This window comes from Leiobunum rupestre, chromosome 1, assembly GCF_980474605.1.
Source record: "Leiobunum rupestre chromosome 1, qqLeiRupe1.1.hap1, whole genome shotgun sequence".
NCBI classification, from domain to species: Eukaryota; Metazoa; Arthropoda; class Arachnida; order Opiliones; family Sclerosomatidae; genus Leiobunum; species Leiobunum rupestre.
Window position 1 is genome coordinate 54,316,439 of NC_143384.1, and position 17,448 is coordinate 54,333,886.

Here is a 17,448-nt window from a genome sequence, read left to right on the forward strand (position 1 = left end):
CCGTACCGAACTACCGATTGACGCGTCATACTCCCTTCTAACTATGTAGGTTGAAATGTTATGCAAAATACGAAAAATCAAAAACGGTCCAGTGGTCCATTGACGGAATTAAATATGGTAATTTGGGGCTCAAATCGCGAAAGTTGATATAAAATCAAAGAGGGGGGGGGGGGCATTGTCTATCGGTTGAGAAATAGTTCATTAGTCGAGGGGTTAACTAGAATACTAACAAAATCTCAAATATGTACTGGGTACTATGTCACAAATACTGAGTTTCCAGAATGTCAACTGAGAGGTTTTCTCTGGTGTGAGGCGTTAGGATCGGCGATTGGCATTCCGCGGCGATCCATTTCAGCTACCGTCCCGGCGTCAGGATGAGAAAATACCGGGCCGCTGATTTCAGGAGTTTCAATGGCATCGATGATGATCGACTTAGAAGGGCTATTGATGTTCGTCAACGTCATTCGAACTCTGTGGCGTGTAATTCTGAAGGATATAGCCGATGCGAAGCGATATACGTCTAGTGTCTCTTCGCCAAGGACTTCTAGGTTAAGTTGACGCGATAAATCTTCTTGAATGTAAGCTATGCTACTTCCATTGTCCAGAAAGAGGCGCGCTCTTGTAGATTTCTTCCCATTGACTTTAGAGGTGTATGCTTGAGCGGTTTCCAGTAAAACTAACCCTTTTTTGATTTTGGGAATTGGAGGATCTTCAGAAGCTTCGACGGAAGTTGCTGTTGATACGCAGGGTATTAAAGCGCTGGCTACTTGAGTGAATTTATTGTTTCAGGTTCCTTGGGCGGAAGTACTTCCGGTTTCGCTACATAGGGAAGTATGATGTTGTTTGCCGCATTTTCGGCAACTTTTATTTTTAATTGCGCAATCTTTAGCTTGGTGGCGCTGGCGTAGACATATAAAGCAGCGGTTCAAATTGTTTACTATCTTTCTACGCTCTTGCCAAGTTAGTTTCGTGCATTCGCTTGGATAATGGGTGTTATCTTCGCAATAGATGCAAAACTTATTAGAGGTTCCTACGCTGAGACTTGCTGCGCTATAAGGACCTTTACCTCGGTTGAGATTTACTGTAGGCCTGGACTGTACGTACTTCGGTGGAGGTGGATGATGGTGTGTTTTCGTCTCCGATTCCTTACCTTGTACGGAAAGGGTTCTCTCTCTACTTGAAATCTCTTTTTGTAGGTATTCTAAGAGTCGGTTTACGTTCCAATCGGCGGTGTTGGTTTTTTCTTTATTAAAAGCTAACGCTATATCCTGAGGCAATAACTTCATAATAATGAGGGACAATAAAATTCCATAGTTCTGCGTAACCACGCCATGAGCTTGGAGACTTCTGATTTCTACCTCCAAATTGTCATAAAATTTTCTTAAATTGACTACATCAGTAGACCTTTTTACTGCCTCTAAATTCAAGAAATTGTTCAAGTGGGATATAATAATTAGGTCCTCTTGGCCAAAGCGCTCTTTTAAGATTTCAATTGCGGAGTCGTAATTTCTTCCTGATAAGGCCAAACCAGCAATGGATCTTGCTGCGGCACCCTCCAGATATGATTTTAGGTAACAGAATTTGTCTGACCTATTTAGATGTTCGTTTTCAAGGACGGATGACTCGAATTGACTCCAAAAAATAATCCAGTTGGAAATGTTACCGTCGAATTTGGCAAGTTCTAACTTCGGAAGTTTTACGGTTGGTGCGGTAACAGTAGAAGTAGTTTCACTTGGTGGTGCTGGAGGTGGTCTTGAAACTTCTTCGATTTGTTTTAGTGTAAATTCCGAGCGCGAAAGCGCGCGCTGAATGTGGTCGTTATATTTTAAGGCACTTTCAAGTTCCGCCTCTAAAGCAGGGTCTTCCTCCGGCATAAGACTTTCGATTTCCGCGTCTAGCTCTTCAAGTTGGGAGAGTTTTCTTGGTAATTGCGATAAAGCATCTTGGAATGCCTTGATGTCTGGTTGTTGTTTTCCAATTTACGCTTCGACTTCATTGACCAACTTCGTAACTGACGTGCGAATTGGTGCTCGTTTTTTAATTAATTTGTTGCGCTCAGTTAAAGTCATTGTGACGTAAGAGTTATGAGTTTAGTCACAGATTAATATTCTAATTAAACGCGTATTTACTTTAGTCCCGGGTTTCGGCACCAAAAAATGTGAAGGAAATAGTGTCGGAGAGTCAATTTAAATATTCGACTTAAATTAACTTGTGGGAGAGCGGTTTGAAGCAGACTGAAATACTTCTTAAAGGTGTTCCGCGGGTTCGAAAGAGTAAAGAATACGACAACTAATTGAATAAACGTAAAAACTGACTTTAATGATAAATTAATATTTTTAACGAGATAAAATTAAATACAACACTTATATTATTAAAGGTTTAAAAAATTGGTAGCGAGTACGATATGAAATTAAATTGAAGGCTCTAGGCAATTTTGGTGACCTAGAGGGTTGAAGCTTAGAGTTCGAACTTCGAACTAAAGATAAAGCTTTGCTTTTCCTAGCTTCACTGGAGGTCATAAAAACTCCGTCAAAGCTCACAATCATATGGACCGCGCTATTTTAGAAAGTGGGGTCAAGTTGTCTTTGGGCCGTCTTTGGCGAGAAGGGAAAAGAGATACCGTGACGATTTTAACACGGTGGGGCAAGGGGTTTTGCCGAGTTAATAGGAAAAACCAGCGAGGCTAGGAATATTTTGTAGCGAGGCTAGCGGAATTTAGGGATGGGGCTATTCTGTGGTAGAAATATACAAAAAAATAAAAAGAGAGAGATACATGTGAAAAATATATATAGGTTTACAAATATATTGTTTAGATTAAGTTTAAATTCAAAGTTAAGTTGTTAAAATTTAGAATTAAGAGTTCGTTAATTTAACAACGCGTGTTCGCCGCCCGTCGTCTGCGGTCGGCATACGTAAAGATCTTTAAAATAACGCGTCTTGGATGAGGTTTAAAGGAAATAGAACCTCCAACGCGTTCTTTATGGAAGACCCCATCAATTTCCTTTATTCACAATCAGCGATTATCAGCGCCGCAGGTGTGAAAAGCCATGGGAGGCAGCGGACAATATTGGATCCCTCGGAGGGCGACAGAAATACCAGTGGTTATATTCCCTTTAACATCGCCGAAAAAATTATGAAAGGTATACTTTTTAATAAGGTATTTCTAAAAACTTCACCTTATCATACAATTAATATGAATTCTTCAAAGAATCATAAGTGAAAGAATTGACAAGGTAAATCATTCAAGATTTCTAATGTGAATACGTAACATCCCGGATTTAAAATGCATCTGAGAAAATTATATTAATTATGAGGTTAATTATATATTTACCACTTAGTTTGTACAAATGTTTCTTATCCTACTAGAACAACTGTGATAAAGAGATAAACCTTAAATTTATTGGTTTATCAATTTATTAACTAAAACTATTAAATTTATGTCAAATAAAAACAATGAAAAAAATGCCCAGATGACTTTAAACATAGGATTTCATACCAATTACTGTTTATAATTGTGTTTATGCTATTATGTAATTACATTAGTTTATTTTCTTATAAATTGTATTGTAATTAAAACCAAAAATTTATTTTTAAATATATCAGTATTGAAAGTAAAATAAACCTAAATCATATTATACACTTCAAAATTATTTCCAATTTATTTTTAATTGGCTAGAACTTCAGCATGATAATATCTATTTCTATTCTTTACAAGTTGCGTCTGTAATGATTAAAAATTTCATTCCGTTCAAAACAGCTCTGTCATGATAATAGAATAGAATAGAATATTTTATAGAAAAACCTTATTTAAAGCTTTCCCAATATTATACATACAATTAGCTTACCATTTTTCCAACAAAATAGCACTCCAACTAATCGCGACCTGAGAGGAAGGTACGTGACTTTTGGAAAATATTTGAAGAATACTTAAGTGTTTAGTTATTGACTTCATGTAATGTATAATATTTATATTATTTTAATTATAGTTTTTAAATATATATCCACCAAGAATGTATTTATTTATACCTAGGGAGAATGTCTATGTCGAGACGTTTTTTAGCCTTTCTCTCAATCCACCCGTTGGTCTCCCCAGTACGCTGCTCCGCTTCAAATAAAACGAAGTCCCGGTATTTCATTGGCTGCTTAAAATTTACGTCACCAAACGCGATGGTAATCAAACGCCGGTGACGTTTTGTCTTGCCTCCCGCGCGAGACAGGGGAAAGGCGTTCAACGTGCCCGGCGATTGTCGCAACATTATTATTCTTCCTAAATATAAATAAATACATTCTTGTATCCACTATTAGATTATTATGGTCATTATTCTGGATAGAAAACAGGTCTGGTTGTTTCAAAAGAAAATTTTGTCTCAGATTGTGCAATATTGTTAATTTCTTTTCCTTCAGTTGATGGTAATTTTTCGAAACATTCTTCAACAATAATATTAATTTCTTAGACAATAAACTTATCTCATTTTTAATGAAAACCAGTTAAAATTAGTAATAAAATACATGCAGCCAAGGCTAAAAATTACATACAGGCTCAAGTCTCATTTCTGACAAAGATCCCAGTCATTGTTTCATATTTATTTTTTAAATTAATTAGTTATACAACCTTTAACGTAAAAATTACATTAAATTAACTTTTAAATTTATTTTTTAAGAAAAACAGTCAATTAATTTATAATTGTGACCTCCAGCTCGATCTTAAGACGCCATTTTATTTTTTAAGCCCCAAAGCCACCCGGTGACTACCTCAGGTACTAATTTCTTTCTAGCTAGAATGCGAAACGTGAGAGGACTTTCGTAAAACGCCACCGATGAATAACCCCAGCGAGATCTATAACAGCAAAATAAAACGCGCGTTCGAAGTTGAACAGAAACAGATCGTCGACGCCATTATGGTGTTCGAATCAATCTTAACGACTACGATCGCGTCATCGATGGCCAAGGAGAATACCACTTGAAGATGGAATTTGAAAGTTAAATTTGAAACTTAATGTTGAACAGAGGCGAAATAGTCGAAGCGGCCAGAATGGGCGTGGTACCAGAGAGAGATACGGGTAGACGGTCCCAGAAATAACTGGCTTCAGTTTGTGTGAGACATTTTTGTCACACTCGTTACCTATTTTAGCAGGATTTTCTATGCTTTTGAATAAGAGGAGGATAATTTATGTGAATTTGCGTAGATCCCACTAACAAGTTATTTTGATCCCGGACACTCACATAACTGTCACTATTGGGGTTAGCGAGATATTTACTGATAATGTTTAGGGATGTGTTTCGGCTTAAGTTCTAAGACTCTGCTACAGTGCCTGGGGCACCTTCGCTGAACGCCAATTGCGAATATAACAATCGTCAGAGAGAACGGCCAGCATTTAAACGCAACAAAAGGTATTTTAAGAGAAACTCAAGTAGAGGAGCATGTAAGAGGGATAATTATGGCTGAGAAATTTAATGAAAAAGCAATATCTTCTTGGAATTATTATTTGGGCATTACGCAATTCGTTGGTTTATGTGGTCAAAGATCCCAATAAAAACGAATTTTACAAAAATCAGTTCTGCAAACTGAAAAACCGTGTTTATTCTTGTTTACAAGGTTCAGATATTAAAATAGACTTAGAATTCGTGTCTTTACGAAACACCATGAAACATACTCGTTGGCAAAATACACAAAGAAAACGCTCTAATGGTGAAGCGATTGTGTGAAAACTGAAAAAGGAAACGTGATTTTTGACCCGGGAACTTAACTTGAGTACTCTCAGCTGAAGTCGGACAAAAATAATGCGCCGAAATAATTTTATTTACCCCCGAAATAGCTAAGAACGGGCTTAGGGATAAGGTCTACGCCACTCCCGTTGAAACGCAAGAAGAACTTCGTCAACGAATTATAAGCGCCTGCCGGGAAATCACCCCAGAAATGATTCAACATGGTTTTGACAACTTGATTATTCGCGCTCAAGCTTGTATCGCAGCTGATGGTGGAATATTTGAACCATTCTTATAATTTTCGTCACATTTTGTTAAATAAATTGATTTTTTCTGATTCTTTTGAGAAATTATTTATTGTACGAATTTGGAAAAACGATATCTTCTTTAATTATTGTCTCTTCCTAACCTTTAACTTAAATAATTATCCGACTTTTTCCAACAAACGTAAATTTAATTTATGACACTATTCGAATACATTTTTAGCTAGCCCAACTTGTCACTTTTTCAAGTCGTGTTTTTCAGTGAAAATTGATGAAATTTTGTAAGCGAGACTCAATGTCCCCCGGCATGTATAACGTACCATAAAAATTTCAACTTTCTAGAAAATGTAGGTTTTAAAAAAATAACTTTTTCGTGCCAAAAAAACACCATAATAATAATACGTATGGAAACGCTGCACAAATTCCAAAATTTGACCTATCGAGGGTTTGCAACGAGGGGCTAAGCACTTTTAATTTGTCTGTACAGCGATTACGTAATCAGTGATTACATATAAAGAATTGCAGTGATTACTATATTTACGAGAGTGATTACGGCAATTGGGTCGATTTCGGTGATTACAGTGAGTACAGAGCTATTACAGTGCGATTACAGCGAATACAAGCTAATACAGAGTGAGTACAGGAGTTTTAGATAGATTACAGTGAGTACAGTGATTACAACGTTTAGATTACGTTTAAAGCGATAACGATTTGATTACAAAGATTACGGAACGTTTAAATTGACTACATTATAGCCACGTTCACACTAGAGCCTAAAACCAAGTTTAGGTCGGTTTGTATGCCACTTTTACCGTCTACGATAATTCTTGGTTCACACGTGCGAAATCGCTTCACCCCGGTTCGCTTATAGCCAAGACTTATCGTCATTTCGAATTATGACTAGAATTTTGAAAATACTAAACTGTATCCCAAAACAATTAGTAATCATGTTTACTATACAAATAGTAATCTTATTTGACATTATTTAGAATTTTATCCCCATTATTTATTTTACTTCCCCGCCTGGTCGTTTTGAACGCGATTCTAAGCGAACTGACTTGGACGAGTTGCTTCCCGAACCAACACGAAGCGATTTCAGTAGCCCCGCCAAGAATTTTCTGCACATAGGCCCAGCCTGATTTAGAGGCCCCATCTATACTGTTTATTTCAAAAATTTCCTGACTTTTAAGGATTGTTTTTAAATTTTGACATGATTTCTAAAAGTTTCCCCTGCAATGGATTTTTTTAAAGGCATTTTAATCAAGGAATGACATTCGTCAATTAGATTTTTCCGAGGGGCAGGTCACTTCCATTTTGGCTGCGTCTTAATCATAGTAAAATAATTAAATCAGGGTAATCGTGATTAAATCAGGCTGATCGTGATTAAATCAGGGTAATCGTGATTAAATCAGGGTAATCGTGATTAAATCAGGGTGATCGTCATTAAATGGGGGTAATCAAGATTAAATCAGGGTAATCAAGATTAAAAAATCTTATCTAGATTTAATCAATCTGATGTGTTTGTTCTTGTTAATTAAACACTCTCTATTGAAGCTATAAGATTTATTTCCATGATGATGATGATTTCTACATATGAAGTTTTAAGTAATAGTACCGAACATGTCGGCAGCCGGTAGACCACTGTTTAGGTGGTCATAAAACTAGAGCTCCCTCAGCTCCCCCACCCAGTGGCGCCCCCTGGCTATTATAGTTCATAACATCACCTCTTTTTAAAATAGACTGATTATAGTGTATTTTAACTACATTAACGATTAAACATTTCAGTTCATAAATTAAGTCTTTTAATTGATTTACGTCTTCGACTGGATCTTCGTACGTGTGGTCTGTGTCTACTCGACTGAGGCTCTTTGTCGAAATATTGTCTAATAAGTATCCTTGATCGGACTCCTTCTGATGATGTGGCTACACTAGGAATAGAGATGCTTGTGATAGGCTGTTGCTCTGGTCTCGAGTCTTGTCGTGGTAATAAGATAGGATTGCGACTCGGTGATCAACTTGGTGATGATTTGCTACTCCAGCTTGGAGATTCATTGTCAGGACTCAGGATTGGTGGTTGCTGATGACTCTGGATCGGTGGTTGTTGATGACTCTGGATCGGTGGTTGTAATACTGATCTGTACCCTGCATCTGGATTTGGATTCATTTTACTGGCTCCAGGTGTTGATGTCTCAGACACGGTTGGTTTTAATAACTTCTCACTCCATAGTCTCAATTGGTTCTGATGTTTTCTAATAATACCTCTCCCAATATCAATCCCATACATCATATTTCCGATAGATTTTTTACAGTTCCCTCTATCCAATTTTCTCCCTTACCATAGTTTTTTGCAAAGACTTTTTGATTAGGATGAAACTTATAGGTAACATCACTAATTTTTACTAATGGTTTTATCGCTATTATTATTTACTTCTAGCATTTCAATTATAGGTTTATCGATGTTGATATTCTCATTACCTCTCTCCTCTTTAAAGTTCGTTGGAATTACCATGTCAAGTTTGGTGCGGATTTCTCTTCCAAACATGATTTCCGCTGGAGATTTACCACTAATTTGCGGAGTGCGGCGATAGTTTATGAGAAATCTGGCTAGTCTTACGTCTAGAGATCCATTTGATAATTTTTTTAAACCTTCGTCAATGACATCAATGGCAGAGTTAGAAGTACCATCTATTTTTTTTAATGATGTCTTCACGGTACGCACCACCCTTTCAGCCTGACCATTTGAAGCAGGGTGATACGGTGCAATGGTCAAATGCTTGAAGCCGTTATTCTGCGTGAAGATTTGAAACTCGTTACTTGTGAAACAAGTGGCATTATCACTCACCAGGGTCTTCATAATTCCATAACGTGCCAAATTTTGTCGTAAGAATGTGATGACTACAGCTGAACTGGTTGTTGAAGTGACTCCGATTTCCATCCATTTCGAGGTAGAGTCCACTAATATTAATAAATATTTCCCATTTACCGGTCCGGCAAAGTCTATATGGACACGAGTCCACGGTTGGATCTCCTCGGGCCACTTCAAGTATTCAGCCTTTGGCATGGTTGCATTTTGCTGACAACTTGAACGTGCTCTAATTCTGTCCTCAATGTTGGTGTTCAATTCTGGCCACCAAACTTTGCTCCTGGCTAATCGCTTTGTTTGCACCATTCCCTGGTGTGAGCTATGTAGTTCATCTAGAATAACTTCTTGGCAAGTTTTCGGTATGACACCCGATCGGTAGCTAATAAGACTCCTTCATGAATAGTCAAGTCTCTTTGCAGATGACACAAAACTTATCAAAATTCTTAGTACAAATACATCTAACGCCGAGTAACAACAGGATCTCTCTAAAGTTGAATCTTGGCAAAAAATTCCGGTTTATCCTTCAACACCTCAAAATCCAATGTGTCTTGAAAAAGACTGTTTGTAATAGCTAAGTAGTCTTGAAAAAGGAAATGCGTGACTTTTGTGGGGTGCTGTGTTTGTTGCTTATCGGTGTAACACAGTGTGTTGTAGCTTCTCACTGACACCACGGCAAACAGGTGTCAGGTGCACCTTTCTGCCTAGCATGTAGTATTTCAGTCGATTCAAAAGATCAAGTTTTTAAGGGAAAAATCTGGAATCGCGGTCATTCATTCTAACCCTCTTGAAATTGGCAAAGAAACCTGCTTTCTAAATAAGCATTTTTAGAAGGCCCAAATGTAAAAATCTTACGAACTGAAAGTTTATTTCGATTTTGGAGGACCAATCATAGGTACCTTTTTTAAAAATTTGGAGGGCCCCAAGTAGGCCTACACTTTTTCAACGTAGGCACGTGCCTACTTGTGCCTATTGCTGGCGGGGAGCCTGCGTTCAACATTTTAGATATTAGTTTGGATAAAGATTGTTTGCCCGTTCAACCTACGCTCACTTCCTTTCCCAAAACTTTGATTGGTGGTAAAAATCGAGGATTTAATTCCTTGTGGTACGCCAAGTACCCAATGCTTGAGTACTCTGTAGCGAAAGATAAAGTTTATGGTTTGTGTTGCCGGCATTTTATATATTATTCTGTCGAACCCGAAACCACACAGTACAAGAGCTGATCACTGACAATGGAACCGAATATGTCAATGAAGAGTTTCATCGTTGGACTTCCAAAGAAGGTCTCAACCATCGCAAGTCAATGCCATATACGCCAGAACAAAACGGGGTTGCTGAAAGAGAGAACAGGACAATTATGGAATCCGTACGAGCCATGTTGCACTCCAGATCAGACCTACCAGCGAAACTCTGGGCTGAAGCGGTAAACACGACTGTCTATGTCCTGAATAGAACAGCTCCGACTTGCATTACTGGGAAGACCCCATACGAGTTATGGACGGGGAAGTCAAATCCATCGATCCAGCATCTGCGTGTCTTTGGCACTGAGTGCTTTGTCCACATACCCAAAGAGAAGCGGAAGAAGCTGTCTCGGAAGGCGTATAAAGGTTTCCTTGTTAGCTATGAAGACAATGCAGACGGATATCGAGTTTATGTTCCAGAGCTGGACGACGTACTAAGATCTCGTGCGTTCCTGATTCCTGGATTCCTGTCTCTGGGGAGTCCTCCAGCCAGGGCGAGCAATTGACCGACGATTTCGTTTGCGAAAACCGGCCAACCAGAGCCACCAACTCATCAAAAGACGGACCAACCAGAGCCACTAATGCACCATCGGGCATGCCAACCAGAGCTGCCGACTACTCAAACGACGAGACAACCAAATCCGTCGAAGCGTCGGAAGACGTGGCTACCGGACTCAATGAGGCAACAGTCTCTGACGAAATGTCAGACAACCACTCTGAGAAGAGTGGTCCGGTACTCAGAGATCGCTCAACTCTCAAGAAAGTTCAGTCGTGTCATACCTGTCATCCAACAAATAAAGCCTTCCTGATCTGCGACACATTACCACAGACTGCCAGCGAAGCACGTTCCAGTAACGAGTCCACAGAATGGCAGGAGACAATGGCAGACGAGCTTACAGCGATGAAGAAACATGACGTCTACGAAATGGTCGATCCTCCACTTCGTCGAAAAATCATTGGAAACCGTTGGATTTTTCGTACGAAGCATGATGAAGATGGCACAGTTATCAAGTACAAAGCTAGACTCGTAGCTAAACGCTTTACGCAACGAGACGGTGTCGATTACGACGAGACTTTCGCTCCGGTCGCTCGATTCGAGACTCTACGAATATTCGTCAGCCTAGTCGCCCAGAAAAAACTTCATTTACGGCAATTCGACGTGAAGACCGCTTTTCTGCATGGCAAACTATCTGAAGAAATATACCTACGTCAACCCGAAGGTTTCAACGATGGCAGCGGACAAGTCTGGAAGTTACGGAAAAGTCTTTATGGTCTCAAGCAATCCCCACGGTGCTGGAATGAACGAGTCGACAAGTCCTTACGTGACCATGGTTTCAAAAACGCTGATGGAGACCGATGCCTGTACATGCTGTCCACCAACGCCATTTTCTTGGTTCTCGTCCTCTACGTCGATAATGGTCTTATTGCTGGAAATACTACCGAAGCTGTAGACGAGTTCCTTTCCAACTTCAGTGATGAATTTGAAATCATCACAGGAAGAGCGTCAACCTATCTTGGGCTGAAAATTGATACGTTAAAAGACGGGTCTATATTTCTACACCAGAGCACATGTGTCGAAAAAATCGTGGAGAGGTTTAACATGCAGAACTTCAAACCAGTAAAAACTCCCACCAGCAGTCCAGACACTACCGATCAGAAAAGAGAGTTTTTCGAGTCAACGACCGTATATGCCTCAGCCATCGGAAGTGTCAGATACGCAGCCACAGGAACACGACCTGATATAGAGTACGCTGTTAATCGAGCGTCACAAGCTATGGCCAACCCCACAGTCGCCGACTGGAACTGGGTGAAAAGGATCTTTCAATATCTTAGAGGGACCTCTACACTTGGTCTCCTATTCAAGGCAGTCGATTCTATGACAACAAATCCTTACAGCGACTCTGACTACGCCGGCTGTGAAAAAATGAGACGTTCATTATCTGGGATCGTATGCTTAATTGTACCACTCCAGTCACATGGGCGAGTAGAAAGCAACAATCCACCGCCTTATCAACCACAGAGGCCGAGCTGGTTGCTGCCACTGAAGCAGTCAAGGACGTCGTCTGGATTGAACGAATCAAGTCATTCCTAGGTGTCAGAGACAATGTTGTACCGACACTTCGAGTTGACAACGTAGGAGCCATCAAACTCATTAGAAATCCTGAGTTCCATCGCCGAACGAAACATATCAGTATTCGTCAATACTACGTCCGTGAGCTAGTTGAAGAGGGCGTGATCAACGTTATGTATGTTCCAAGTGAAGAGCAACTGGCCGAAATATTCACCAAGTCACTGTCAGCAGAAATCTTCATTCAATAGTTAGTAAGTGTAGGGTAGCTTTGCTGTTATTATTGGAGTTAAATCTCCAATATGGATGTATGGATTGGAAAAATTCGAAGAACATTTTACTTCGCCTAAATCGTTCCACCAACAATCCTAAAAAAAGCACCTAGACTATTTGGAATCGAAATCCCGCGGCACAATAGCGTCTCAGGTTAATGACCACCATAAACTGGACGTTATTCAAAATAGAGAGGTGTTAGCTACTCTCGTGGAAATTGTTTTATTATGCGCCCAACAAAATCTCGCGCTTCGGGGACATAGGTCAGACGACAAAAATTAAAATAGAGGGAATTTCGTTGAAATTTTAGAACTATTGAAAAGGAAATGTCCTGATTTAAGGACCAAGTGCGAGAGTATGCCATATTATTCCAAATATATGCATAATTAAAGAATTAATTAATATTAGTGCTAGTTTAGCTAGGAAAACCATTGTCCAAGAAGTTAATGAATCCGGTGGCTTTTACTCTGTTATTGCGGATGAAACTCGTGATAATGCAGGTGTAGAGCAATTAAGTGTTTGCATTCGGTATACTAAAAATGAAAAAGGCGTCGTAGAGAGATTTTTAGGGTACACAGATTTGCATAAGTTTGATTCTGAAAACATCAGCTTAGCTATTATAAACCTTCTAACGCAAAGTGGTTTATTAATTGGAAATTAAATGCACAAACATACGATGGGGCTAGTGTAATGAGCGGACACGTATCAGGTGTTCGAATTAGAATAGAAGGGGCAGTAGGTGGTAACTGTCCGTACGTCCACTGCTTCGCTCATCGGTTAAATCTCGTTTTGGTTAATTACTGCTCTAATATATTGGCAGTGAGGGAATGGATTGGTTTAGTTCAAGCAATCTACAATTTCCAAAGCAATTCGGTTATTAGAAGTTTTGAGGAATCCCAGAAAGTTGGGCTATGACGTCGTCCTTAATAAAATGCCTCAAAGTTGCGATACAAGATGGTGGAGTAAAATGAAAGGAATAGTTCAATTCCGTTGTTTTAGCATTAGAAAATTTGGTTGGGAAAGGTATACCTGAGAAAGCAGCTGAATTTCGAGGATATATTTCTCTATTACAGAATTTTAACCACTTAATTTTGATTGTTGCGTTAGATGAAGTTTTAGGTGTTACAAATTCGCTGTCGGAATACTTACAAAGTTCGAAAGTTGTTTATAAGGAAGCCGTTGCCATTTGCTTAGCTACTGTAACTACCTTAGAGGAAATTAGGAGCTCTGAACGCGGTAACTCAATTTGGGAAGAAGCTTCGAAGTTGGCGAAGTCCGTTTTATCACGGTACCGGATCGCAACAGTGAACATTTAGCTTTAAGAAATCGAAAAATAATCCCCAACAAAAGGCTAAAACAAAGTATAATCACATGCACGACGGGAAGTAGAGAATCGGAAGCAAATACCATAAACAATCAGTTGAGATCCACCTATTACCAATTAATCGATAACTTTCTATCGGAAATGAAAACTCGACTACTGGAAAACAGTGGGTTATTAAAGAATGTAATGGCTTCTGATCCCGAGTCAGAAACCTTTCTTGACGAAAATGACGTCTTAGCCCATTGCGAAACATATAGCCGGTTTAACTTTGACCTAGATTCCTTAAAGAGTCAAATTAAAATAGCTAGAAATTTTATTAAATCTAAAAATTTAAACAGCGAGTGCTTTAATTATTTGATGACGATCGACCACGGATTTCCGGACCTAGCCAAGTACTTTAAAGTGGTTTTGCGCATTCCCGTGGCCAATACCATTTCAGAAAGGAGTTTCAGTTCCCTTAAAAGAATTGGAACTCGTCTACGCTCAACACTGGGAGAATCTAGACTTTCTAGTCTGGCCACATTGTCGATTAATCGTGATATATCGAATTATTTGAAAGCTAACCCAATGTTAGTGGTTGATGAATTTGGAAAACGGTCAAATCGAAGTGTCCTTCTTAATTCGTTTAGATTTAAAACTTCTAGTACAGTTCTTTTGATGTTTAGATATTTTTTTATTTATAAAGTATAATTATTTTAAACGACCGGTCATAAAACTCGCGAACTCAAAAAATCTAATTTAAATTTAAAATATATTGGGGCCCTTTGGGGGCCTCAATATCAACTAGTGCCTACCCGGGAAAAAATCCTGGCGGCGCTACTGACCACCGTGTTCACACGACCAAATTTGGCGCGGGTTCGACCCGGGCTGAGACTACCTCGAGAGGTAGTCTAGACCCGGTTTAACCATATTCGGCGCGCTTTCCGTCATTTTTAAAGTGCGTGTTGACGCACCAATCGTGCCAGCTAGGAGCAACAAACACAAGGAGAACGCAGCTAGCCTTTAATCACGCAAACGAAGGGTTGTGTACGAATTTCATTGGACGAGCGTCACGAGCCTTTACGCTGAACGTTTTACGGGCGGGGGGAAGTCAATTTCTGAATTTTCCCCCAATGAAAAACGTACACAAGAAAATCCACGACTTTTGACGGGTTGCGTTCTCCGTGTGTGGGGTGTTATGTTTGTTGCTGGTAGATGCCAGTAACATTTTATTAAAAAGTATTTCTTTAAATTAAATATTAAAAATAACGTAAGTAATATATGACTTTTGGTTACCTAACAAATTAAATATCAAAAAAATTAAGTCTATTTAAATATAATAATGATATACAGTATGAAGGTGAACGTTTATCTAAAATAAATATCAGTTTTCGAGCTATTTTTTTAAATAATACAACAATTTCTTAATAACCCTCGAATAAGAATGGATACGAGAGAAGTCAGAGAACCTATATTCAGTGCCGCGATAAAATTAAAAAATTAAAGAAAGAGATGCAGTGGACAACAATACATGGGCATTCCTAAATAGTAGTCCTAATTTTTCGATTCTATATTTTCTCTTTCTTTTGTTATTTAAATATCTGTTATGTCTATTACGTATACGGTACTTCAAAAACATTAGTAGTAATAAAATTACATTCTTTACGGCGAAAATTTTCTAGCCGTGGCGATCGCGGTTTGATAATAAAGCGAGCTATTCTGCTCAAACTACGACGAAGTGAACCGATCACGTTATCGGATCTGGTTTAAACTTCCGTCTGGACGTGAGCCAACTATTCCGGTTTCGTACAGCGATAAAAAAGAAGCTAGTGTGGAAAGGGCTTAAAGCCGCGTCCACAAAGACGTTTTGTTGACGATAATTCTAAAGTAAAAGGGGGAAGAGCATTCAGCTTTCGGCTGGGTCATCCGACTTCAGCCTTTCTCTTTCTCCTTCTGCACAAGGTCAGCAGTTCACAAGAATTCCTTTACTCACGCTAACACAGTTTTATTGGTGGCAGCCATAGCGTTCCCTCGGGCCGCGGACTCCACTCTTCCTCGAGAAAACCGGTGTTTGTGTATCACATGACCGACACGACGTAATAACAGTTTCTCTATTGGCCAAAACTGGCACGTGATTTTAAGCCGAAGGTCGAAATATCAAACTGGATTAGATACGGGTTGACCGCCGATTTCCCTCTCGTCTTGAGAAGTTTTCTCTCCCCTTTCGACTTTCGGCGGGTTGGCGAACCGCTGATTTCTAACTTCGGCTTCTACCTTACGCTTTCAACTTCAGCTATTTACCATTTTTAACGTCTTTGTGAACGCGGCTTAAGTCATCAAGCGACTTTTAAGGTAGGTGCAGGGCCGGACTTAGACATCCTGGGCCCATAGGCAGATAAGGAGTCTGGGCCCCCTTTTCACGCGCTGCATTTACTCTTATCCCTGGAACTAGGCTGTGCCTGAATTTCCCTGATTCAGCGTAGAAGTCTGAGCTCTACGGTTATATTACTAAATAAAAGCTCTTCACAATCGTCGACTAAATACGCGATAATTATGCCACATTGCGATTTAAGGCTGCGTCCGTAACCTGCCAGGCAGAAATTTTGGTAATTTTAAACAAAATCTTCTACCTAGGAAATTCAATTTCTCCAATATAAATTACGATTGATATAGATTTATGCCTTCGAGTACAGTAATTACGGTCACTGGAGGGCCCCTTCCTATGATGGCCCCCTAGGCCACGGCCTATGTTGGCCTTGGCGGAAATACAATCACTTTCAAAGCCATTAATTCCGGTGGCCGGGTTACAATACGTATGAGGGTGATGGCAAACGCTTCAACACTAGCTATTACCGTTATCCTCAACAAGTTTTTATGGAAGGAGAAACCGAAGAGCTCGGGGGGAAACCCCTTTAACCAGTGAGACGAGAACTTGCAAACTCAACGCGGAAGGAGTTGTTCTGAGTTTTCACCCAGTGCCACAAGTTGGGATCGAACCCGGCTCCTCTTGCTGCGAGACGAAAGTGCTAACCACTCCGGGATATAACAGACCACTTACCCCTAAAACCCTGAAAAATAGCAATACATTACACCAGATAAGAAATAAATCTGGGGAAAATGACGAGCATTTTATTAATAAAATTTAAAAAAATAGATTGGAATCTTTTGTATAAACAAACCGTCGTTAATATAGCGTTCAATTCTTTCATGGAAAAAATCGAAACCATCTATATATAATAAACATAGCTTTCCGTATATTACTGTACATAAAAAACAACTATGACTACCCGATGACCCAAAAAAAAGAAATAAAACTTAAAGATGAACTAAAAAAGCGAGTAAAGAGTACTCCTACGAACCTACGTTTTCATAAAGGTAGGAAATTCGTGTTTTTGTATAAACCGAATTTCGAAATCCGTGCTACATTGCGTGAAAACGCTTGTGTGGGATTTAATACGTGTTTGCTCTAAGACGGGTAATGGACCCGTATTTTCTCAGAAAATGCGATTTTTAAGAACGGACTCTCACGAACACGGGTTTGATAAATATTGAAGAATTATTTAAAAATTAAAAACCGCTGTATGTACAATAAAATTTAAGTTTTATTGTACATACAGTGGTTTTTAATTTTTAAATAATTCTTCAATATTTATTTGTACAAGTGCCGCCATTTAACTTTAAAGTTAAAACGGGTTTGATATGCTGGAAATGTTGCGTTGTTTATTGAACGGTAC

At 39.2% G+C, this 17,448-nt stretch overlaps 1 protein-coding gene across 1 annotated transcript; it reads right to left on the minus strand.

Moving 5' to 3' along the window:
* Nucleotides 1-284: 284 nt before the first annotated feature.
* Nucleotides 285-1,874, minus strand: LOC149963259 (uncharacterized). Its single transcript, XM_090165673.1, has 2 exons — nucleotides 809-1,874; nucleotides 285-733 (listed from the first exon to the last, which is right to left on the minus strand). Exons 1-2 carry the CDS (start codon nucleotides 1,872-1,874, stop codon nucleotides 285-287), a joined length of 1,515 nt encoding a protein of 504 aa, XP_090021799.1.
* Nucleotides 1,875-17,448: the final 15,574 nt, after the last annotated feature.